We start from the raw sequence: 24,816 nt of genomic DNA on the forward strand, positions 1-24,816 counted from the left end.
GTCCTTGTATAGTCCTTAGTTAATGTAGTATATATTTGTTTGCCTTTATGTTATTAAATTTATTCAAGTTAAATTCACCTCCAATACCATACACAGGTGAGTGATGCAACCTGTTCTGGAACCCCCCCCCCCACCCCACTTAAAACAAGCACTTCGTGCTGTATGATTTATTTTTATTTTTTTGTATTTTCACTGAGTTATGCTTTAACTAGTAACTAGTGTAGAGCAGTGTAAGCAATACACTGTTAAATCATACCATAGCAAAATGGGCACAATCAGCTGGTGGTGGTGGTGGGGGAGGGGGGGGTGCAAGGGACTTATTTTAGCATTGCCTTGAGTTCCACTCTAAAGGAATGGGGTGAGATAGTGGGGGGTATCTTATATGACATCAGATACTCTAACAGTCTTCGTTTTTGAAGTTAGGGAGGAAAAAAAAGAGTTATATGATAACTAGCGTACGCAGGTTAGGAAAGAGAAAAAAAATAAAAAAAATAAATAAAATAAAAAAAAGGACAAAAGTACAGAAAGGCACTAAGGGAAAGTATTTTTTTTTAAATGATAACTTCTAGTAAGACTGATGTCAGATAAGCCTGAAGGGAGACAAAGTGACCCAACTACAAACTTGGCTATGCAACTTTAGTTGCCAAGTCCAATAATCATGCTACCTGAAGATAGGCTGTACTATGGATGCAGGCTGCAGGAAGGTATGGTTTCAAAATGTTTTTTTCTTAAGTGGTTTTAAAGGCTTTTTTTTAACTTTAATGCAGTCTACACATTAAAGTGAAATAAAAATAAAATAAAATAAAAGTTCCAATATCAGCTTCCCCCCCCCCCCCCCAAAATAGCAACGCTACCCTCGCTCTCCTCACAGACACAAAGGGAGCAGCAGGAGCCATCAGCTCCTGCTGCTGTCTATTAAGAGAGTGGGGGTGGGGGTGAGCCACGCAGTGTGTGTATATGGATAAACAGGCAAGCTGACGCAGGAGAGGAGTAGCCAAGGCGCTGGCAGGGGACCCCAGTAGAGGAGGTGCGAGGCCACTCTGCAGAGCAGGTAGATATCACATGTTTATTATGAGATGTTTTGCCTTTAAACGCTTTAACTCAGATATGCTGCAAAATTCACCAACGGTGGAGCCAAATTTAAATGTGCATGGAGTGCTAGGGGTCAATCATATGACCTACAACACTGCATTAATAAGTAAATTTTATGGGCATAGTCCAAAAACAGGAAATGAAGAAAAGTCTCCCAGTGGAGACACCAGCCCCATGACAACTCAAAAGTGTGATCTTGGTTTACATTTGGTGGTGTTACTAAGAAAGGAGTGGCAAGGGGGAACGTCAAAAATCTGGACAGAGCTTCAAACCTTTTTCTATTCCATCAAAAATGTCCATCCTGAAATTCTACTTTAGGAACACAAACATTCCTATTAACCACTGTCCCTTAATTCTAATCACGTGACTGACAATAGACAGATGTCCCAATAAGAACACATTCAGGGAGGAAGTGTCACATGCATAGTGAAATACCTTTTCTCACAACAAAAGGAACAAAAAAAAAAAAGGTACACCATCTCACACCAAGATTTTACATAATTACCCCCTGAGTGTGTGCCAAAACACCAGAAACTTGCTCAATCATTGGAATCAGCATGTGAATCGGCACATTGTTTACCGAGATCAGGTCATATATGGGCAAACTACTACTTTTTGTTTACTTCCTCCGGACCATCAAGTCAGCCCTGCAGTCTTGTAAGCCAAGAATGTAACTTTTTTGAAGTAAATCATTGAAAAATAATTTGCACACCTGGGAAACCCTAGAGGCGTGTTTAGACATATCAAGTTCAGAGACACAAGTGGAAGATCACCAAGTTCAGGTATGCCAAACACAACTGGAAGATCACCAAGGTCATACATGTCCTACTGTGATTCTTCTGTCTACAACATCAAATTGACGGTTTTACGATAGTAAAAGCAACAGGATACAGCTTAATAAGCGACTTAAAACAAAAAGTTCTATTTGTGGTTCCACAACATAGCAAAAATGCACAATTCCTACACTGTGAAGATAAATATATATAAAAAAATAAAAAAAATAAAAAAAAAATAAATAATGAATGGATCCAAAACCCTATATATTAACCAGCTACCTTTACCATCAGATACATCTAGGCATATAGATTCCATTAGGCTTCTTCCTCAAAGCAGAAAACAAATCCACATTAAATAAGAGCTCCATTCAAAAACTTGTTTGCATCCCCCCCCCCTCACTGCCACATTTCCCCACTTTTTTGGGGTGGGGTACCTGGTTTTGACTGGTACACGCTCCCAGTTAAGATCATTGTGGCGATCTATGAGTATGTGGCCCCTCCTCCTCACCCCCTGCTGCCTTCTGGGACACACACACACACACACACACACACACACACACACACACACACGTCCCAGAACACAGCGGGACCATTAAATACAGCATGACTTGTGCATGCGTAGTAGGAAAACGGCTATGAAGCCTGAGGGCTAAGGGCTTCACTACCTTTTTTCCTTTCTGGAGGAGTGGTTTTCTCAGCTAAGCACGCCCTCCTGCCTGCATGCCTGAGCTAAGAGCAGATGAATGCCAGGATGCTACATGTATCATCTGCCCTTACTCAAGATGGCTACTGCTAGAAATGCTAGGGGTATGTTTTTCAAAGTGATTTCTCAACAAAATAAAGAATAGAGATGTGAACAGATGGATGGATGAGTTTGTCTTGAATAATAAAAAGTCAATAGCATTTCTAGTTTGTGGTGCTCATACAGTTTAGTTCCAGCTTTAATCTGTCCAGCCTTGTGCTGCTTACACAGAAACTTTAGGTGAAATTCAAGACAGTGCCAGACTTTAATGGCATTATCAAGTAGCTAGACTGAACCTACTTTTCTCCATCTCTGCCATCACAGTAAACTTTTACTGTTGTATTCTTTAATTAAAACATTCAGAGTGATTATTATAGCATCCTTGCGCTACAGAGAAACACTTGATTATCTATCCAAATGAGCAGGTCTACAGCTCAAATCGCATAATGCATCTAATTAGCATGCTGAGAGACCAGAGAGAAAACCTGGTAAACTGCTTAAAAACATTTCAAGTGTTTTAGTTCTCCAAATTTGTCAAGCACAAAAGTACCTAGCTGACTGCACCCCAACCAACGGGGGTAAATGGGAGATGCACACACTGAAGAGAAAACTCCGTACAGAAAAATAATAAAAAATGAGGAAAAATAAATTCAACATTCCATATGGAGAAAAAAAAAAAAAGCTAACACAAAGAACAGGTCATAGAATGTAGTGGTGAGAAAGAAGACAAGCCACATAATGGACAAAAAAGAAAGAAAAACACACGAGTATGTAAACAAACACATATTTGACCCGATGCTCCTCCTAGGACTCTATACTTGAGAAAACAGATTATTCACAAATTCCAGTGAGGTAAACCTCAAACTGCCCAAACCAGAAGGGAGGAAAAGGGTGTGAGTAGCATACAACACTCCGTAGACTAATCCAGCAAACATTTAAAAAAAAATAAATAAAAAAAAGTTAGCCAGTACTTGTTGCCCCTATATGCAAACATACAGAACCGAGAGTCTAGACATGCACAATGAACTTCACATGTCCAGACACAAACTACATCAAACCAGGAGATATGTGCTCAGGACTAGGGATGAGCCGAACACTCCCCGGTTCGGTTCGCACCATAACTTTTGAACGGATCCCAAATTCGTACGAACGTTAAAACCCCATTGAAGTCTATGGGACTCGAACGTTCGAAATTAAAAGTGCTAATTTTAACGGCTAATATGCAAGATACTGTCCTAAAAAGGGTTTGGGGACCTGGCTCCTGCCCCAGGGGACATAGGTCAATGCAAAAAAAAGTTTTAAAAAACAGCCGTTTTGGCGGGAGCACCGATTTTAATGACGATTAAAGTGAAAAAAAAAAGAAATATTCCTTTAAATATCGTGCCTGGGGGTGTCTGTAGTATTCCTGTGAAGTGTCACGTGTTTCCTGTGTTTAGAACAGAAATAACGTCATTTAAAATTGCTTGCGGTTTTAATGTTATATCTGGTTCCTGCAATATGGTTGAAAATCATTGAGAAAAATGGCATGGGTAGCCCTCCCTGCCCATTACCAGCCCCTTTGGGTCTTGTACGCATATTAAGGGGAACACCGTACCCATATTAAAAAAAAAGGAAATACGTGTGGCCCCCAGGCCCTATATACTCAGAACAGCAGTATACAGGCGGTGCAAACAAGACAGGGACTGTGTAGATTTGTTGTGTTAAGTTGAATCTGTTTGTAATTTTCAACTGGTACATTTTTAAAGTGTAGCTCAATCTCCTACAACTGACTGCAAGCTCTATTTAAAAACGAGCAAGATAGTTAGCTATATAGGTGGATATAGCGGTGTATACTGGGTTCAGAGCACGCAGACAGCACGCACAATCTCCTAACACTGACTGCAAGCTCTATTATAAAAGATAGATATATCGCTAGATATATAGGTGAATATAGCGGTGTATACTGCAGTCAGGGCATGCAGACAACCACTACAGAAGAGCAAGAACGAAAAATCGTCCGATAACGATCGGTGTATACTGTGTTGAAGGTACACAGAACACCCACTAACTGCTACAGACGCCAACACACTACACAAGGCCGCCGCGCTGGCGGCCTTATATAGTGTGGGGCGTGTACTACACAGCCTGAGCTATGATTGGCCACAGGCATCCTGCCTGTGGCCAATCATGGCTCTCCTGGCTGCCGGCGCTGTGATTGGCCAAGCATGCGGGGTCACAGTGCATGCTTGGCCAATCATGAGCCAGCAATGCACTGCACCATCGCAGTGCATTGTGGGCCGTGAGCGCCACATGAATTTGGCGCGAACGGCCCATAACGTTCGGAATACGCCGAACGGGTGAACAGCCGTTCAACTCGAACACGAAGCTCATCCCTACTCAGGACAACTAAAGGCTACAAAGTTAAAAATGCAACACACAAACCAACATCACATGGTCCAACAAAAAATATGTATAGTTAAAGGCTAGTTCACGTGATCAGAAAATCGGATTGAAAAATAACTTTTGAAGCGATCATACGATATTCTGATCGTTAGTACACAACTTTCAAGAGCTGATCACGACAGTTCATCTGAAATTATCCAAAGGGTCAAACACGAAAAATTTTCTTGTACGATACCAGATCGTACAATTTTCATTTAATAAGTAGTTTTCATGCAAAAATATAAATAAATAGGAAAAGCAAGACTACACATGCTCAGAAACGGAAGAGTACATTACAACCCCTTTCACTGAGGTGCTTTGCAGGTGCTACAGCACTAAATATAGCGTCTGTAAAGCATCCTGAAAGAGCCGCTGCTGGGTCTTCAGTGTGAAAGCCCCAAGGGAGCAGTGGCATGACGGTAAAAAAAAAAAAATAAAAAAAAAAAAAAAAAAAAAGTCCTGCTAGCAGCATCTTTGGAGCGGTGAAGGAGCAGTGTATACACCGCTCCTGCCCATTGAAATCAATGGGGCAGCGCTGCTATACCGCCAGCAGCGCTTTGAGGTGGTTTTAACCCTTTCTAAGCCGCTAGCAGGGGGTAAATCTGACCCTCTAGCAGCTGAATACCGCCGCGAAGACGGTAAAGCGGCGCTAAACATAGTGCTGTTTTACCACTGACGCCGCTCCTGCCCCAGTGTGAAAGGGGCCTTACAATATAACACATTACATCACTTCCAAAGTTGCATTCTGTTGTACAAGAATTTTGGTAAGCTGAGTAACCTCTTCATTTTCGATAAGAGACTAGCATGCAAAAACAAACACACACACACACACATCAAAACTCGACTGGTTTAGCAGAGACTGAACAAATTTCAAATCATGTGTGGCAACCCCCCACTCTATAGAAGTCAATCAATTTCTGTCAAGTAGGAATATAGGAAAACTTCTCAATCAGCGGCTGCAGCCAAATTGGATGAAGGAATCTGTTCATTATTTCTCATTCAGCCAAAGACATCTATGGCCAATATTTAACTGGTCTCCAGAATTAAAGTAACCCCCAGAGTTTAATAACCTGGAAGAGCCTGAACATGCCTGGTACAGCTGTGCACAGAAACCAGTTTCTAACCTCAGCTTGTTCAATTAACCTTTGAAAAAAAATTAAAATGGAAGCCAATTGGTTTCTATGCAGAGCTGCACCAGATTTTGCACTCTCCAGTTTTAGTTAATCAACTCTTAGACCCCTTTCACACTGCAGGTGTTTTTCAGGCGCTATAGCGCTAAAAATAGCGGCTCCATTCACTCCAGTGTGAAAGCCATCAGGCTTTCACACTGGAGCGGTGGGCTGGCAGGGCATCACATAAAGTACTGCCAGCAGTTCCTTTGGAGCGGTGAACGCACCGCTTCTCCCATTGAAATCAATGGCGCAGCGCTGCAATACCACCAGCAAAACGCCGCTCCGGTGGGGTTTTGTGGGCGGATTTAAACCCTTTTTCTAAAAACGGTAAATCGCTTCTTTATCACTGATGCCCTAGGTGGCCCAGCGTGAAAGGGGTCTTATGTGCGCAAATATCAACCTTTAGCCCAGGTTCATACTGAGCTGTGGGAATGAAGCTGTGCGAGTTCAGCTGAACTCGCATGATTTCACTCCTGCATGTCAGTCCCAATTTTGGTTGCGATTTCACAGATGTCAAAAAAATAAATGAAATAAAAAAAAAGCACCCGAAATCCCAAAAAGTATAGAAACTAGTTTATGAAATCGGTGCGGTGCCTCAAATGCAGCTTCGCACTGATTAGGACAGTGCCATTGCCGGCAATTACCGCCGATTTCACATGCGAGTTGGCATGTCAAATCACACCAATGTGAACCAGGGCTTTAGCTCAGAAAAATTGGAGATCTTGTGAGAACACAGCAATGCTCATTTTCCATTGGTTAAGATTTAAAAACATATGTTTTGGCTCTTACAAATGTATTTAAAATATTTGTATCAGAAATTATTTGATACTGGGTGCACCCATGACAAAAAGGATTAAGAGAGCATTAACAATATTTTTCTAACAAGAGAGCACAGCAGTAGCAGTGTCCTTTCATACGGTCACTCTCTAATGATGCTGTACAGAGCAGGAACACACAGGGGGTGAAAGATAGATCACTGCTCTTTCCAATTTGGTTGTGGGTACAATATATATAGATAAATAGGCTGTTACCGATTAAAATTTGTGTGTTCGACCAATCGATTTTGTTTTTTAATCGACTAATTTAAATTATAACGCACATATAGATCCAACTACTTTTAGCTGATTTAGCACAGTTGTTATGGCAACGACCGAAGCAGGACATAGCAGGGCATGGTTAGGATGTCACACATCATAAACTCAGCCTCACCGTGCCCATAATGGCAGCCTCACCATAGTCAGTGCCTGGATTACACAGTCTGTGGGCATCTCCCGCTGCGTGTCTTCGAGCTGAGTGTGAAAACTTTGGCCGCGCTGTGAGAAAAGTCCCACCCTCCTCCTAGATCATCTCCTATGATAGACAGAACACTGTCTATCACATGAGCTTATCTAGGAGGAGGGCAGGACTTCTCATAATGTGACCAAAGTTTTCACACTCAGCTCGAAGACACACAGCGGGAGATGCCCACATACTGTATATGACATATAGTGGAGAAGGGAGCGGAGCGCTGCAGCCACAGCTTTGCCCAAAATCAAAAGAATTTTGATCAATTAATCATTTTTTTGATCGAGGAATTATTTGTTCATTTCCGCAGCCCTAAAATATATATATTTCAAGCTTGAGCAACTCAAGTTTGTAAGCCATGGTTCCCAGAAAATTCTAGAGCTCCACTTGCTGGCTGGAAATTGTTCATATGAAATATTGATATTCAAAAACGTCTTAAAGTTACTTTTTAGTCTTGATTATATTCAATACATAAAAAAGTGCAACTATTTCATTAAAACTGTTTCCAGTGCTAATATCAAAGGCCCACACTGTTGTTCAGGCTGAATCAAGCATCTTCTTATAGCCAGCCAGTAGTTTGTTGCCACATGAAGAGCTCATTCTCTTACAGCTGGATTCTCCACTTATAATATTCATTATCTACAATAGAGAATCCATCAGGGGCAAATGACACCATCACTTTGCTTTGCAATGGGCCACGAAAAGTTAGCAGAACTGAGTATTTAGGGTAGGCTCTCTTGCCACTGAAGTCCTTAAAAGTACAAGCCAAGAGGTCATTCAAAATTGCCAACCACACAAATCTAAAAATTACATTTCTGGCATGGATTTGACCTTTACCTAGGTCATCGATGCACAGCAGGGTTTTGACAGGTACACTCCACAAATGCCATAATAGGTGGGCTATAAAAGTGTTCATAGCAATTATAAGTTGCAAAATTAGATAACCCCACTGGATGCCTAGAAAAACAAACAAACATTCTTCCACCGAGACCTTTCATGGGACCCTCAAATTGTAGTTGCGCTAACCAATTTGGGCATGTTTAGCCACACAGTGCATATGTTAGATGATTTCTGATGTGCAAGCAACCAACCAGAAATCATCTTTCTTTAGGCTGGTATAAGACGTGTAGTTTCACAGCCACATCTCACAATAGGATAAGTTGAGTGTGCCATGTGCTAGTCTGCTATTGTGAGCATGAAAGAAAGTGACTCCAGATGATCCTGCAGGGAATGGAGCCACCCTAGAACTTGACAGGGCAGGGGGCAAGGCTCAAACATAATCAAGGGTAAAGCATTTCCAAGAGGAAAGTGGCCACAGTGGCCTGTAAAGCCACTTGTTTATGAAAATACAATCCCCTGTGTTTAATGGCATATGCCCCAGTATTTTTTTTTTTTATAAAAAGATTTCTATATTTCACAGCGCCTCTCGGACCTCACACGACTGCTCGGCTCTCTCCTCTCCCGGTCTGACAACTACAGTGGGAGCTGACATCGGGGGGGGGGGGGGGGGGGGGGAGAGACAGCCGAGATGTCATCCAGGGATGAGAGAGCCAAGCAGTCACATGAGTGCCGGGGAGGAGAGCAGAGCGGCACTGTCATGAGCCGACAGGCGGGGGTGGGGGGGGGGGGGGAGAGGACAGGGAAGGGAAGGACAGAGGAGAGCTGCAGATGATGGACGCATAAACGGACCACAGCGTCAGGGCTCAGCAGCCATGATAAACTGATCAGTTTACAGAGGGGAGGGCAGAATCAACCAGGTATTTTAGGTGATACAGGGGGCCAAATGACAGCACAAGCACTGTGCTGCATAACATTTTAACAGAATCCAATTTTGTTTTACTTTACTTTAGAGTGAGAACATTTTAAGTCCTCCCTACAAACTGATTTTTCACAAAAAAAAAAAAAAAAAAAAAGGCATTTAGTATCAATTTAAACAGGGGTCAATAAGATTGTCACGGTAATACACAGAATAAGGGAGATTCCAGGACACTACATGTGGTCTTCAGCATGTTCTCCTAGAAGTAATTCAGCAGATAACATTGTAACAAACTTTTGTTTTCCTAACTAAAAGAGATCACAGCACTTGGATAAACATGACCAATGTGCTCCATTCTGCTAAAAGCTTACAAGATCAATGTGTGCATGAATTTTAAATCTGTATGCATGCCTTCATTTGTGGAAAAGAATATATAAACCAACCACATGATGACTATATACATGAAATAAAGAGCAAGCCACAAGAATTCCTTTACAGTGGAGCTAGGCTATACAGTCTCTGCCTTAATGATGAAAACAAAGTCTAAGAAACCGCCACACACTACATTACTACAATAAGGTACCAAATGTCGCATCTACTTTCTACTAAGCCAACAGATAAAACAGCCAGCATCTACTCAAACATCAAACGAATCGGGCAAACCCCCTGTATCCTCCTCCAACAGAAACTGCAAACCAACACCGCAGGAATGTAAAAACATCCCTAGGCACATGTAGCTCAGAAACACCAGCGGAATGAGTCAACATCCCAACACACAACAAAACCAACAACTAGGGACACTCAGCGTCCCCACCATCTGTGTGAAAATCAACCAAACGCCCTACAGACAGACAATAAAATCCACACAACATCTCAGACACTAACAGACAATCTCCAAAGACTCTGCAAAACCTTACACCTTCTTATATGCTTACCTGAGACCCAAAAGACACAACATACCTATCTTGGTTTATCTACATCAAATACCTAGCACTAGCTACAAAGGTCTGGAGCACTTCTAAAGCTCCTACACATGCAGGCACCTTCAAAGAGTTGATACCATCAGGTCACACCAATTCCTTCAAAATGTCAGTTTATGTTTCTTTTATATAATCAAAAGGGCAACATTACACAGCACATTTAGAGCACTGTAATAACACTGTACGTTTGGGGATGCTGGCCAGAATGACTGGAATCCAACTGGACTCCAGAGAACAAGTACCCGAGCCATTGTTAGATGGCAATACACCAATTTTCCATATGTGTGAGCATCCATGACAAGTGGCTTACAATTAAAGTTAAAGCTCTTATTTGTTATACATTACAGCCCCATTCACACCTGAGCATTGCGTAACTCCCCTGGTTTTCAATTATACCTGTTGACACCTAGTGTCCCTTGAAGATTGTAGTTCAAAAAAAGTGAAAGTCTCTTGAGCTACAAGCATTTTTGGCCCCAACAGACTTTAAAGGAGTATTAGATTATCGGCAAACTTTTTTTTTTATGTGCCTGCTAGATTTTTACCATAATATGCACTACATACTAGATCATTATGACAGACTAACCTTTCAAACTAAGCCCTCCAGTGCTGAGCTATCACCGCTCCCATCTTTGCCTGCTCTTCCTTTGGAGTTTACACTCTCTAGGCATTTGAATGGCTGGGTCACAATGGCACCTGTCCCATGCATGTGCACAGGAGTCACCACTGCAGAATGGAGCTCTGCAATCAAGGCACATTTAAGCTGGCCATAGATGGTTCAAATCATGTACGGATAGGCTGGATGTACTCTGATGAGATTAATTTGAGTACAACCAGCCTGTTGGATTTTACATGCGATTATTGCTAGTGCCTATTATAGCCACTAGCATTAATCACTGTTCTGCCAGCAGGGACAGCTTCTCCCGCTGGGAAAACACAAAGCCTTAATGGGAGAGATTACCCCATCAACACAGACTGTGTTGATGGGGAAATTGAATGATTTTCTTTCGGCAAACCACAGATCCATCTGTGGCCAGCTTGGTGTGTCCTGAATGTAGAGTGGATGGCACATGCATCAGTGACATCAGCTGGAGCCAATAAGAAGATCTACTAAAAAGGAGCAAGTTTAGACCATTTTCAAGGTACCTGCAGGCAAGACTTAATATAAGCGCACCTGTAGGACAAACTTGAAAACTAGAGTTTAATGCCATTTAATGGCAGCACCTGAAAAACAAATATATTGTTTATTTCCTCCCTTGTTATTAGTTTTATATTAGCTACAAACAAAATTTAAAAAAAATACACTCAAGCCTCAAGGACCCGGAAAAAAAAAAAAAAGGCCCGACAACAAGTTTAATGTTAAACCAACAAGTATTCTCCCTTTGCTTCCATTTTAGTTATACCCTGTAAAAACACCTGATGCCTACCAACAGACATTTGTTTTCAGCCACCAATCTATGACCTAATGGGTGTCTCGAGACTCTTACTGCAGTCACCGTTTACCCAATCTGTATAGAGGTTGAGTCAAGAATTTGCTGATTTTTATACTTCACTTTGTGTGTGAACTTAAAGATATTAGTTGTTTTTTTTTTTTTTTTTTTTTAAATAGGTTTTACTGGGTTACCACAATATTCAGTTTCCTAACAGATTTCACCCCATTTACATTTTTTTTTTTTTTAAATCCACAAGTTCCAAAAACTAAAAGAAGCATAGTTAGTACAGAGTTGGAACTTACCATCTTTATGACTAGGGCCTTAAGGCTCCAGTCTCACTAGTGTGACTCCAAAGTCACACAATTTCCAGTGCAACTTTCTTGTGACTTAAATGCAACTTCTTACAGTCTATGTTTGGCATTTGAATTGCATCAAAGTAGTGCAGGAACCTTTTTGGAGTCACAGCAATTCGAACGGTGGCCATTGAAATGCATGGTTTTTGACTTGTCATTCGACTTTGCAAGTTGCATGAAAAGTTCCACTAGTGAGAACAGAGCATTAATGGCATTTAGTCAAAACTTCTATAAAAAAGGAAATAAAAATAAAATATAATTTATATATAGATTTTAAAATTTCCTCTTAGAATTCATCTTAGCTAAAATATTACTGTACTGCATTTCCTCAGCATGGTTGAACTTGATGGGCATGCCTTTATGTAGCAAACCAGCAAGAAAAACAAAAAATGAATCTCCATGCAAAGTTGGTTTTTGCCATTATGAGAAAGCCTTCATGTGATCCATGACAGACAAATCTGGGCCATTAGTAAAGAATACATAGTAACCTGCCATTGGGTTTGGCTAAATCTAACATTATGTCATGGAACACCTGACATTCAATGCCTAGCATTCCAATCCAAAGCCAATGGGGTTGACTTACAAGAAAAAAAAAAAAAAAGAAAAGAAAAAAAAAAGTGAGCTTGCTTGAATCTTAGTAATTCAACCCAAATATTTATTATGTGTGGATTATTGATATGGATTACAGAACAGCTTCCTATACCACCAGTTATTCAATAAGCGACAAGTAAATTACATTAACATAGCACCCAGTGGGGGTTAAACTTTCAATACTCTCTGCCTGCAGGAAAAGTCAAATTTGATTGTTTGCTAAAAGTTCCAGGACTTTGCACATCATCATTATTCCACTTTACTAAATACAATCGGCAGACTGCAGGCAGGGTCTACTTCTCATTTATGGTAAGATGATAAAACCAGCTCAGACTCTGAATTTTCAACACGAGAACTAGCTCAAGTACAGGACTAAAAGCAGAATACTCAGCAAAACACTTTACAGTAAAGTCTATCATCTTCAAACAAAACAGAAAACTGAATTGTAGAAAAAAAAAAAAAAAAAAAAAAAAAAAAAAAAAGGGTCGATACACCATAATTAAAAATGTGCTCATGCTTGCACAAAGTTAAAAATAGTAAAATCCTACATACATAAATGGCTTCAAAAAACTTGCCTCATTTTTTGTGTTTAAGGTAATACAATTCCAACTGACTCATCGTAACTAGCTAAGGCAAAGAGATTTGCAAGATTACGGAAAAAAGAGCGATAGATAAGAACCCCTCCCAGCCAACCAGGAGGAAAGTGAGGTTACATGATCACATAGCGCACCTGAGAAAATCACAGTGGAAATTTTCAGGAATGGGGGACAGTGCCCAAAGAGTGAATATACAAGACAAGCTAGACGAAGAGAAGACCGCCTCGAAATATAACTACACAAAATCATATATAGTAACAACATTTCAAATAAAAAAGAAAAGAAAAAAAAATGACGATCTTTATTCATACCGCCTTGATTATAAATTATTCATATGCAAGAGGAAAGGGAAAATAGAAGATCATGAATATTCACAAATCAGTTCAACCAATTAGTACACATACGGTTTGCACTAGATAAACCTGAAAGAATAGGCGTAATTAAGGAAATGCAAAGAGTTTATTTTCCCAAGTGCTGAATCAGATGACACAATCTAACATCCTAGGCAAACGTTTGCCTAATTCACCTTGGAAATCACATTTTTAAAAGATTATAACGTGAAGGTGTGCAAACTGGAAAACAGTCACCAACTGTTTTCTTAAAATGTTACCACACCCTGGTCTTATCATGTATTCAAAGAAGGATAAAGGCATGAAAAGATGGGAGATAGGGAGGCTTTTGGCAGGAGAGCAATCATGAAGGCATAAAGGTAAAGGAGGTAAAAGGAAATCAAACTTACTATACTACACAGTCCTGTCATTTAACGAAAACGCCTATCAATCATCTAAACAAGGGCTCTTCAATGTGTCCCAGGCACTGCTCAAAAGCTGTTAGAAAACACTCACGTGTGTGTTGTTCAAACACATTCGAGAGTCAAAATTACTGGCAAGTGTAATAGATTGAAAAAAAAAAAAATGAAGTATTTTGTTTCCCCCAAGTATGCCCTATTTCTAATAGATGTCCTGATAGGAATCTTACAAAGAAAAAAAACGTCAAGCACAGAGACAGCATGTCTGGGCCATTAGCACTAACCAAACACCTAGGTTAACCCATACTTAAGAGGACCCAACCTTTTCAGTTCCCAAGATCATCAGACGCATTTAACTACAGGATCACATAGGGAAGAAGGTACTAATGTAACAATTATGGAAAGTTTTTATTAAAACGGCACACACAGGGAAGTCCTCTGTTGTGAAAACAACACCTCTATTTTAAAAATAGAAGTACTTGCCCAAGAAAACTCCAAAAAACAGTCAATAAAACTGGGTAAAATTTTCAGCAGTTTCTAGAGAAAAATCGGGATAGAGCTTTAGCTGGATGCACAGTATGCTCCTGTTACACATGAACAAAGGCAGAAATAGCGAGCATAGATCTACAGATACTATACTGCATTAACACAGCCCTGTTATTTTAAGAGCAGCTGCGGACTGCTCACATCGCTCACAAATAGGATCAAAGGTGAAGAACCCTTTCCTCTGCTGGGTCCCCCATCCATCACTCACTACATCATTGACATACTTCAGGGGAAAAGAACTCATACCTGCAAGCAAAGTGCAAATTAAAAGAACAAGAAAAAAAAAAAAGGCAGCTTTTGATAACCTGTTGCTTCAGCTGTTGATGGAACTACAAATCCCAGCATGTCATAGCACTGAGACTTGTAATTACGCTACAAGGCTGATCTGCCCAGACTACATTTTTGTGGTTGACAATGGCTAGGTAATAGGAGACCAGACTGGCCCCATAAAACAAGGGAGTGGAGCAGCTCTGCATTAAGGAAAAATAAAAGTAAATGATGGTGATAAGTTGAATAGCTTCTGTGAAGTCCAGTGGGGCCTAGGTCCCCTAATTATAAACGGGCTAGAGAAGAACCTACAGAAATCCTTTGTAGCCTGATAGAGCAGAGACCACCTCCAGTGAAAATTAAAGGTGACAACACAACTCAGCACCCACCCAGTGTACCTATATCATGGAAAGTAGACTCTGCCCAGGTAGCAGCCACAGGTGCCACTAGATCCTATAGAACGAGGTGACCATGGAATAGGGGCAAGTGTATTGGAAAGGGTGACTCTGGAATGGTGGTCAGGTCACACTATAGGTGACCATAGTAGGGAACTCTCTATAGAAGGTAGGTACCTCTACAGATGGTGACTATAGAATAGTGGTAACCCTATGGAATGGTGTGAAGGATCTATAAATTGGGGAAGACTGTCCAGAATGGTGGTGACCCTATGGAATGGTGTGAAGGATCTATAAATTGGGGTAGACTGTCCAGAATGGTGGTGACTCTAGAATGTTGCTAACCCTATAGAATGGTGGGAAGGATCTATAAATGGGGGAAGACTGTCCAGAATGGTCGTGACTCTATAGAAGCGGGTGATGTGTCTATGGTAATGGTGGTGACTCTATGGAATGAAAGGTGACCCTATTGAATAGGAAAGGGCTATAAAATGAGAACGTGGTGGTTTTATAGATTGACTACATAAGCAGGGGGATCGTTACGGAAAGGGGGGATCACAATGGAAGAGGGGTTCGCTACAGGAGGCGATTACAAAAGAGTGGGATCACAATGAAACATGGGGCTACAGAAGGAGGGCGATCGCTACAGAAGAGGGGGAATCACAATGGAAGGTGTGGAATTGATATGGGGGGGGGGGATCATTACAGAAGAGGGGGAAATCACTACAGAAGGGGGATCATAATGGAAGAGAGGATCGGTAGGGAAGGAGGGTGGGATCATTACAGAAGAGGGGTTCGCTACAGAAGGTGGGGGGGTCGCTACAGAAGGAGGGGGATCAAAATGGAAGAGGGGGTCGCCTACAGAAGGTGGGGGGTAATTACAGAAGAGGGGGATTGCTACAGAAGGTGGGGGATCACAATTGAAGAGGGGATTGCTATGGTAGATGGGGAATCATTAAAGAGGGGGATTGCTACAGAAGGTGGGGGGTATTTAAAGAAGAGGAGGGGGGGGTCACAATGGAAGGGGGGATTGCTACGGAAGGTGGGGGATTACAGAAGAGGGGAGATCGCTACAGAAGGTGAAAGTGGGGGGTATTTACATGAGAACGGGGGTTACAATGGAAGGGGGGATTGCTACAGAAGGTGGGGGGTCCTTCCAGAAGAGAGGGATCACAATGGAAGAGGGGACCGCTACAGAAGGTGGGGGGGGATCATTACAGAAGAGGGGAGATCGCTACAGAAGGTGAAAGTGTGGGGGGGGGGGGGTATTTACATTAGAACGGGGTCACAATGGAAGGGGGGATTGCTACAGAAGGTAGGGGATCCTTCCAGAAGAGAGGGATCACAATGGAAGAGGGGATCACTACTGAAGATGTGGGATTGATACAGAAGGGGGGTCATCTTTATGGAAAGGGGGCGATCCCATGGAATTGTCGGTGTAGAATCCGGCAGAGAAGGCTCCGGTTGGTGTAGCAGTCCCGGTAATAGTGCTCCCGGTATTATGGAGGCAGATCACGTAGTACGGAGCACAGACACACATAGACGGTACACAAGGAGCCCCGTATGTCTCTCACCTTCCAGTCCTGTGACCCCCGCCAGCAGCCACATCACCATGCTGAGGCCGATCATTTCTGGGTGTCCCGCACACATCACTCCGCTATAACCTCCGATCACCCTGTCATCCAGGGGGAGCCCGGCACACTCCGGTAGGTGATCCTATTGGCCGCTGTGTAGATCCGATGTGCTCCCAGACAAGTCCTCCCTGGTGTGTCCGCCCGGCTGTAGCCCGCGGGTGTGCACGGCTCTCTTTGTCCTCTCCCCCCCGGCGGGTGTATCCGGCAGACTATAGGTTCCCCGGGGTACACTCGTGCCACTTCGGCCCCCCGCGGGTGTTTACAGTCTCGTGGACCCCCCCCGCGGGTGTACTCGGGTAACTCCCGACCTCACACTGGCGAATCCCGCACTGCAGCCACAGCTCAGTCTGGGGGAGGGGGCGCGTCAATCACGGGGCGGGCTCCGCCTACATGCCCTGTCAGCAGTCCCCCTCTCCTATTGCTAGTCGGCTACCAGCGGAGGCTTCACCCACATCGACGCGGGACACGTGGGGAACTGAGCGGCGCGGGCGTGTCTCAGAGAAAAGATGAATTGAGTTGGGCGGGCTGAGATGCGCCGGCGCCCCGCCCTTGTCTTTTTATTGGTTTCTTCTTTCGTCGCCATGGCAATACGGCGGATGGGATGTCAATCACGGCAGGGTATCAATTGCGACGAGCGGCCTCTGGCGGCTGAGAGGCGACACTACAGCCAATGAAAAGCACAGAGGAAGGAATAAAAGAGGGAGTGCAGGAAATAGGAAAGGAATCATGAAAAGTGTGCGAGGATCATTAAAGGAGATCTATCATCGTTCTCATTTCATTTCCTCTGACTACGACTTGTGCCACAAAGTTCCTGATAGTCGGGGCTCCGCCCTCTGTGCTGGTGACATGCATTGCTTCGTTGTATGAATACAGAGGACACTTTGATTTCAGTATGGAGGGGGAGTTCACACAGGGCTGGGAGGTAAACAAGCCCCCAACGTGCACAAACACCCATCATACAACACCGTACACTTATGACCTTTTTATCACCCCCCCCCCCCCCCCCCCACACACACACACAAATAGAGCTTTCCTTTGGTGGTATCTAATCACCACTGAGTTTTTATTTTTTGCTAAAGAAACAAAAAAAAGACAAACGTTTGAAAAAAAAAAGTGTTTTACATAGTTTGTTATAATATTTTAAAACAGGTAATGTTTCTTCTTCACTGACGTGCGCTAATAGGCTGCACTGACGTGTGCACTGATGTGAGCACTGATGAAGGTGCACTGATGAGGAGTCACTGGTGAGCACTGATGAGGCTGCACTGATGTGTGCTGATGACGCTGCACTGATGAGGCATCACTGGTGAGCACTGATGAGGCTGCAATGATGTGTGCACTGATGTGAGCACTGATGAGGCTGCACTGATGAGGCGTCACTGTTGAGCACTGATGAGGGTGCACTGATGAGGAGTCACTGGTGAGCACTGATGAGGCTGCACTGATGTGTGCTGATGATGCTGCACTGATGAGTCATCACTGGTGAGCACTGATGAGGCTGCACTGATGTGAGCACTGATGAGGCTGCACTGAGGAGGCGTCACTGGTGAGCACTGATGAGGGTGCACTGATGAGGAGTCACTGGTGAGCACTGATGAGGCTGCACTGATGTGTGCTGATGACGCTGCACTGATGAGGCATCACTGGTGAGCACTGATGAGGCTGCACTGATGTGGTGTCACCGGTGAAAACTGATGAGGCTGCACTGATGTGAGCACTGATGAAGCTGCACTGATGTGTGCACTGATGAGGCTGCACTGATGTGAGCACTAATGAGGCTGCACTGATGAGGTGTCACTGGTGAGCACTGATGAGGCGTAACTGGTGAGGAGTCACTAGTGAGCACTGATGAGGCTGCACTGATGTGTGCTGATGAGGCTGCACTGATGAGGCTGCACTGATGTGTGCTGATGAGGCATCACTGGTGAGCACTGATGAGCTGCACTGACGTGTGCGCTGATGAGTCTGCACTGATGTGCACTGCACTGATGAGGCGTCACTGGTGAGCACTGATGAGGCTGCAGTGATGTGTGCTGATGAGGCTGCACTGATGTGTGCACTGATGAAGCTGCACTGATGTGTGCTGATGAGGCTGCACTGATGAGGCATCACTGGTGAGGACTGATGAGGCTGCACTGATGTGTGCACTAATGAGGCTGTACTTATGTGCACTCCCCTATTGAGGCATCACTGGTGAGCACTGATGAGGCTGCACTGATGTGTGCTGATGAGGCTGCACTGATAAGCACTGATGAGGCTGCACTGATGTGTGCTGATGAGGCTGCACTGATGAGGCATCACGGGTGAGCACTAATGAGGCATCACTGGTGAGAACTGATGAGGCTGCACTGATGAGGCTGCACCAATGAGGCAACACTGGTGGGCACTGATGAGACTGCACTGATGTATGCTGATGAGGCTGCACTGATGAGGCCACACTGGTGGGCACTGATAAGGCTGCACTGATGGGCACTGATGAGGCTGCACTGATGGGCACTGATGAGGTGACACTGGTGGTCACTAATAGGCACTGGTGGCACTGATAGGTGAATGACGAGGAGGCACTGATTGACAACACTGATGGGCACACATTGGTAGCACTGGTGGGCACTTATTGGCAGCGCTGATGGGCACTGTTGGGAATGCACTGATAATCAGGACACTGATAATCAGTGCCCTGATTATCAGTGTAGATGTCCCTTTTACACAAGCCGGGTATTGGCTCTCTTCTCCTCTCCTCATGCTGTCAGAATGAGGAAAGGAGTGCTGATAACCGGCTTCTATTTACATCGGTGATCGGCTGTGATTGGACACAGCTGATCATGGTAAAGAGCCGCTGATTGACTCTTTACCTCAATCTGTGATCAGCAATGTCCTCTGTACACAGCGGGCCCAGTATCGGGGGCACAGCAGGCAGGATCACGGGAGGCCAACTTACGACAGCCTCCCAGAACTAGCCGTCTGGGCTGTAGCCGTCACTCAGCTGTAGCGCGGTCAGCTAAGGGGCACCTGTAGATAAAAATGAACTGCAGCTTTGACTAAAGTTGAATAATGTCCTTGCTATAGGTGTCGGCCATTTATGTACCTCATGAAGCCTGACTGGTATACCCCAGACTGTTGCTAGGACATTGCTAAGAGAGGCGCAGCTGTTACTGCTCACCTCCTCGATCACAGGAGGGAGCTCTCAAGCGCTGAGCTCAGATCTACTGCATCAGGGGAGAGAAAGAGAATGTGAGGGGTCTGAATGAGAGAAAGAGCTCACTCCTGTGATGGCGGAGGTGAGCAGTAATAGCTGGGCCTCTCTTAGAAACACGCTGGGAGTTTTTGGGTCCAGCCACACGAGGTACATTAATGGCCAACACCTATAAGGGCATCCCTTATCTGCATAGTTTTTCGCTAAGGGAGAGCTATTACCTTTAAAAGGACTGTAGGTGCATTTATGTTGAATGTACAGCATATTTTAATAGAAGTGAATGAAGAAAGTTACAAAACACTGACTCTGCAGGTAGTGTTAATCTGGCCATACACCTATAGATTATCTGCAGATTTTCTATGGTTAGATGGAAAAAGAGGAACAGATTTCTCCATGTATGCTGAACTGTGTTGATGGAAGAATCTCCCACTGGGCCAAGCTTCAGTATTTTGCTAGTCGGCCCCTCTGGCTCTCAACCTAAACCATGCCTGCACCCAACAAGAATGTTCAGGTATTGTGAGAGCCAGTGGGGCCAACTAGCAAGATATTGAAGCTTGTGTGAGATTCTTCCATCTATATAGTTAAGCGTAGATGGAGGAATCTGTTCCACTTTTTCCATCCGACCATAGAAAATCTGCAGATAATCTATAGGTGTATGGCCAGTTTTACCTTTGCCGTACCGTGACGCCAATTAACTCTTAAACCCCATATACACTATCAGATTTTCTGCTGATTTTTGTCTTCCGATTTACCAAAACCATGTAGTAGAAGGGCCTGCCTGATTGCATAAAAATTGAAACGCCTAAGGTTTGACCTCATATTATATGGTTTTGGTAAATCTGAAGGAAAAAATCAGCAGAAAATCTGATAGTGTGTATGGGGTTTTTAGGCTAAGTTTAGCTGCCTAAAAACTGCCTCTCTGAAAAGTGATCCACAGTGGAATAGCTTTTTAGAGGCATTTGACTGGCAGTGAGGAGATAACCTTCTCACCGTCTGCTTTAAATCTGTAAATGCTACACCACCACACTGTAATCATAATAGAGAATGTATACTTAAAAAAAAAAAAAAAAAAAAAAGTCCTTAGCCGCACACTACTACAAAAAACTGTTTGTGAAAACAGCCTCAACCTGGACTCCATCTAGGCCACCTCCCATGTGTTTTGTCCTGCCCATAGGACACTATCATCTTCCTGCTAAATCGCATGTATGCACACCTGGATAAGCCGGCAAGCACAGTCCCTCCACTCAGTGGCGTAACTAGAACCTTCAGGGCCCCGATGCAGGAAACCATGAAGGGCCCCCCTGAACCCCAGCCAGGGCCCTTCCCTCCGAGTCCGGCGGTGGATCTCCAGGGCGTGGTCACAGGTATGACCTTTGTGAGCCCTGTAGTTCCACCACTGGCATCAGTAGTTTTTTTTATTTTTAACTTTTTTATTTTTAGGTGCCCCATCTGGCTGGGAAGAACAGACATCGGACTGAGCGGCAATGCATGGAGCAGGAGAGGGGTACTCTGAGGAGCCAGCTGAGGACACAGGTCATGCGGGGAATGCACAACTAAAGAGCAGCCAGTGCGATAGTCGAGCATGGAGCTCTGCTAGTCACTCTCCACCTCCAGCCACCCGTGTGCATGGTGCACTGGTACCCCTAGCTGCCTATGCTGCTGCCGGCCATATGTAGAGGGGGCTGCATGGGCCCCCTGCAGCACAGGGCCCAGTTGCGGTCGCGACTGCTGCACCCCCTATAGTTACGCCCCTGCCTCCACTGTACAATTGGGTGCCAGTCCAATCTGTGGTCATCTTAGACCAGGGATCCTCAAACTACAGCCCTCCAGCTGTTGCAAAACTTCACATCTCATGAGGCATTTTAAAACTCTGACATTCACAGACATGACTAGGCATGATGGGAATTGTAGTTCCTGAACAACTAGAGGGCCATAGTTTGAAGATCAATATCTTAGACCATACATCCAGAGAACAGAGGTTGTCTCAGTGGCGGTCTGTCCACTAGGGGCACACAGGTGCCGCCCCCCCATCCATGCGTCCGGCCCCCTGATCTACATACAGGGCACTGGATCCATGGATTCCAATGGGGGGTGTTTATTTTTTAAGCACATGATAAGAGCCAGAGGCTCTAATAGGTTTCACATTAGGGGGGCTCGGAGCGCAGAGCTCTACACTTTGAGCCCACCAAGTTGTGTGACAATAGCAAATGAAAATTTATTATTTTCACACTGATCCTCCTCCCGGCCAATCAGGAAGCAGGTCATGAGACCTGATTGGCTGAAAGGACAGGCAATCCTATTGGACGCCTAGGTGAAGGAGGAGACGCACAGCGGAAGCTGACATGATTCATTGGAGGAGGAAGGATGAAAGCTGCTGCCCGTGTGGGACTTTGATGACCAACTGCCCCCCCCAAAAAAAAAACCACCAGCTACCACTGGGTTAGCCGCCACTCCAAACTGTAATAAAATCCATAATACAACAACATCACAGTTCCCAAATGCAAGATGACAGCAGTTGTTAACTGGTTATGAATGATTACGTGCTAGCTACGTGAAACGCGTTAACAACTGCTGTCATCTTGCATTGGGGAACTGTGATGTTGTTGTATTATGGATTCTATTAAATAAAGTTTGGATTTCTTTGACTTTTGGAGTGCAGTCAATCTCTTCTTTGGTTGGGTTTCCCCGCATCCAATTCGCATAGCAGGAGAATGTGACTGGCTCCCTGTAGATCCGGGCATGATTCATCCCTGAAATGGGGAACAAGGACACACAGAGCTCCTGTGCGATCTACAGCTGGTTCCAGTGTGAACCAAGCCTAAAAATGCATAGGTGTGAATCAGGCCTAAGAGGCAGGGCCGGCCCTACCATGGGACCCAGTGGGCCTATGGTCCCAGGCGGCATCTTAAGAGAAGATTGCATATCTCCATTGTGGCTGCGGAGCACAATGCACAGAAACACTGTGTGTCTTTGACTCCATTTCAGAGCCAAATTCAGGCATAGATCCCGCCCTGATTCATCCCTGAAACGGGGAACAGGGACACACAGTGATCCTGTGCGATCTGCAGCTGGTTCCAGTGTGAACCGAGCCTAAAAATGCATAGATGTGAATCAGGCCTAAGAGGCAGGGGCGGCCCTACCATGGGACCCAGTGGGCATATGGTCCCAGGCGGCATCTTAAGAGAAGCGGCAGTTGGCTGTGAAAAGTTGTACCCATACATCACCTGTGTCGGCTGTCTCTCAGGGATCTGCCTGTGGGACTGCTGTGAAATGTTGCATCCAATAAGTGTGTGCAGCCGCTGTCATGTAATGTAACTGAATACAGAAAGAGACCAGCTGTCAGAATTCATTGTTGATGTCAGGGTGGGTGGGACCAGGGGTGGACGGGACCCAGCAGCTATCAAACACCAGCCAATGGGATGGGGTCTGGCCGGGCCGCTACGGCACACCACAAAAAAAAGTGCAGTGCTAACTTACTGATCAATAACGTAACAACAATGGTGAAATCCTCTAATGTATGGAAATTTTAATAGGCTTCAATATTACGACAATACCGGTCTCTGATACGCAACTTCACATTTAATACACAGGGAGATGACAGGTCTGTCTCGGCACACTGTGCAGGGATGGACCTGTCACAGCGCCGCTCTCCCCTATGGGAGATGGGGTGACGACGGACCGCAGTGTCCGTCGTCACCTGATCCGATCCGATGGTGGATGGAAAAATATCTTTTTCCTCCGTCACACTTTTTTGGATCGAATCGGGTCGGATATCAGTGGACATGTCACCGCTAACATCTGACGCTACATAGAGGTCTATGGAGCATCCGTTCAGGTCTGCCTGAAAAACTGACAGGCGGACCTGAACGGATTGTCCATGTGAAAGAGACCAAAGTGAGCTGATCCACAAGGCTAGTGATGTTGGATTGGAGTTGGACTCATTAACAACAGTTGTCCAAGGTACGTGCAGTCTTGGACAACACCTCCCACCCACTCCACAATATGCTTGTCAGTCTGATGAGTACCTTTAGTGATAGATTGTTACAACCACAATGCACCACAGAGCAACACAGGAAGTCTTTTTTGCCTGTGGCCAGGATCAGATTTAGACCTTGGGGTGGCTAGGGCACTTCAGGTTCGGGGAAGCTTATACACAGAGCTGTTTTACATTCTCACTGAGAGGCACACATTTTTAAAATGCATGACACAATGGGTGAGATTTACTAAAACTGGTGCAAACAGTATCTGATGCAACTGTCCACAGTAATCAATCAGCTTCTAGGTTTAAGCCTAGGTTCACACTGACAGCGGGATTGAAATCGTGCGAGTTCAGTTGAACTCGCACAATTTCATTCATGCATGTCAGTCCGACTTCGGGGGTGATTTCAGAGACATCTGTGCGGGTTCCTGCACAGATGTCTATATAAATCGCACCCCGAAGTCACCAAAAGTAGTACAGAAACTACTTTTGGGAATCGTTGTGGTGCCGCAAATGCAGAGTCGCACCGGTTCGGGTTGCCGGCAGTAGCCGCTGATTTGGCATGCGATTTGACATGTCAAATCGCATGCCAAATCACTGCAGCATGAACCTAGGCTCATTGTCAAAGCTCAATTGAACAAACTGAAGTTAGAAGCTGATTGGTAACTATGCACAGCTGCACCAGATTCTGTGTGCGCTAGTTTTGGTAAATCTCCCCCAATGCCATTCTGAGGTCACACAAGGCCACACACACACACAGTCATAGTGCTCTATGTGTGGTTTGCTTGAGCAGCCAAAATTCATTTTTGAAAATCGACACAGTCGTTGGTAGTTTGTTTTTCTATTATTTTTTTCTATTTA

At 44.3% G+C, this 24,816-nt stretch overlaps 1 protein-coding gene across 2 annotated transcripts in view; it reads right to left on the minus strand.

The window, feature by feature from the left end:
- The window catches only part of EPHB3 (EPH receptor B3), a 58,302-nt gene extending 41,074 nt beyond the window's left edge, over positions 1-17,228 (minus strand). The window contains exon 1 of one of the 2 annotated variants that reach the window (XM_077487757.1): positions 16,724-17,228. In XM_077487757.1, the coding sequence (XP_077343883.1) occupies positions 16,724-16,799 (76 nt within the window). In that variant the 5' untranslated portion in view covers positions 16,800-17,228. The remainder of the gene's footprint in view (positions 1-16,723) is intronic. The other variant, XM_077487756.1, reaches the window with a different exon arrangement.
- Between the last annotated feature and the right edge of the window lie 7,588 nt (positions 17,229-24,816).

The sequence above is a fragment of the Lithobates pipiens genome, unplaced genomic scaffold, assembly GCF_037356315.1.
Source record: "Lithobates pipiens isolate NorthernLeopardFrog02 unplaced genomic scaffold, aLitPip1_a1.2 Scaffold_18, whole genome shotgun sequence".
Taxonomy (NCBI): domain Eukaryota; kingdom Metazoa; phylum Chordata; class Amphibia; order Anura; family Ranidae; genus Lithobates; species Lithobates pipiens.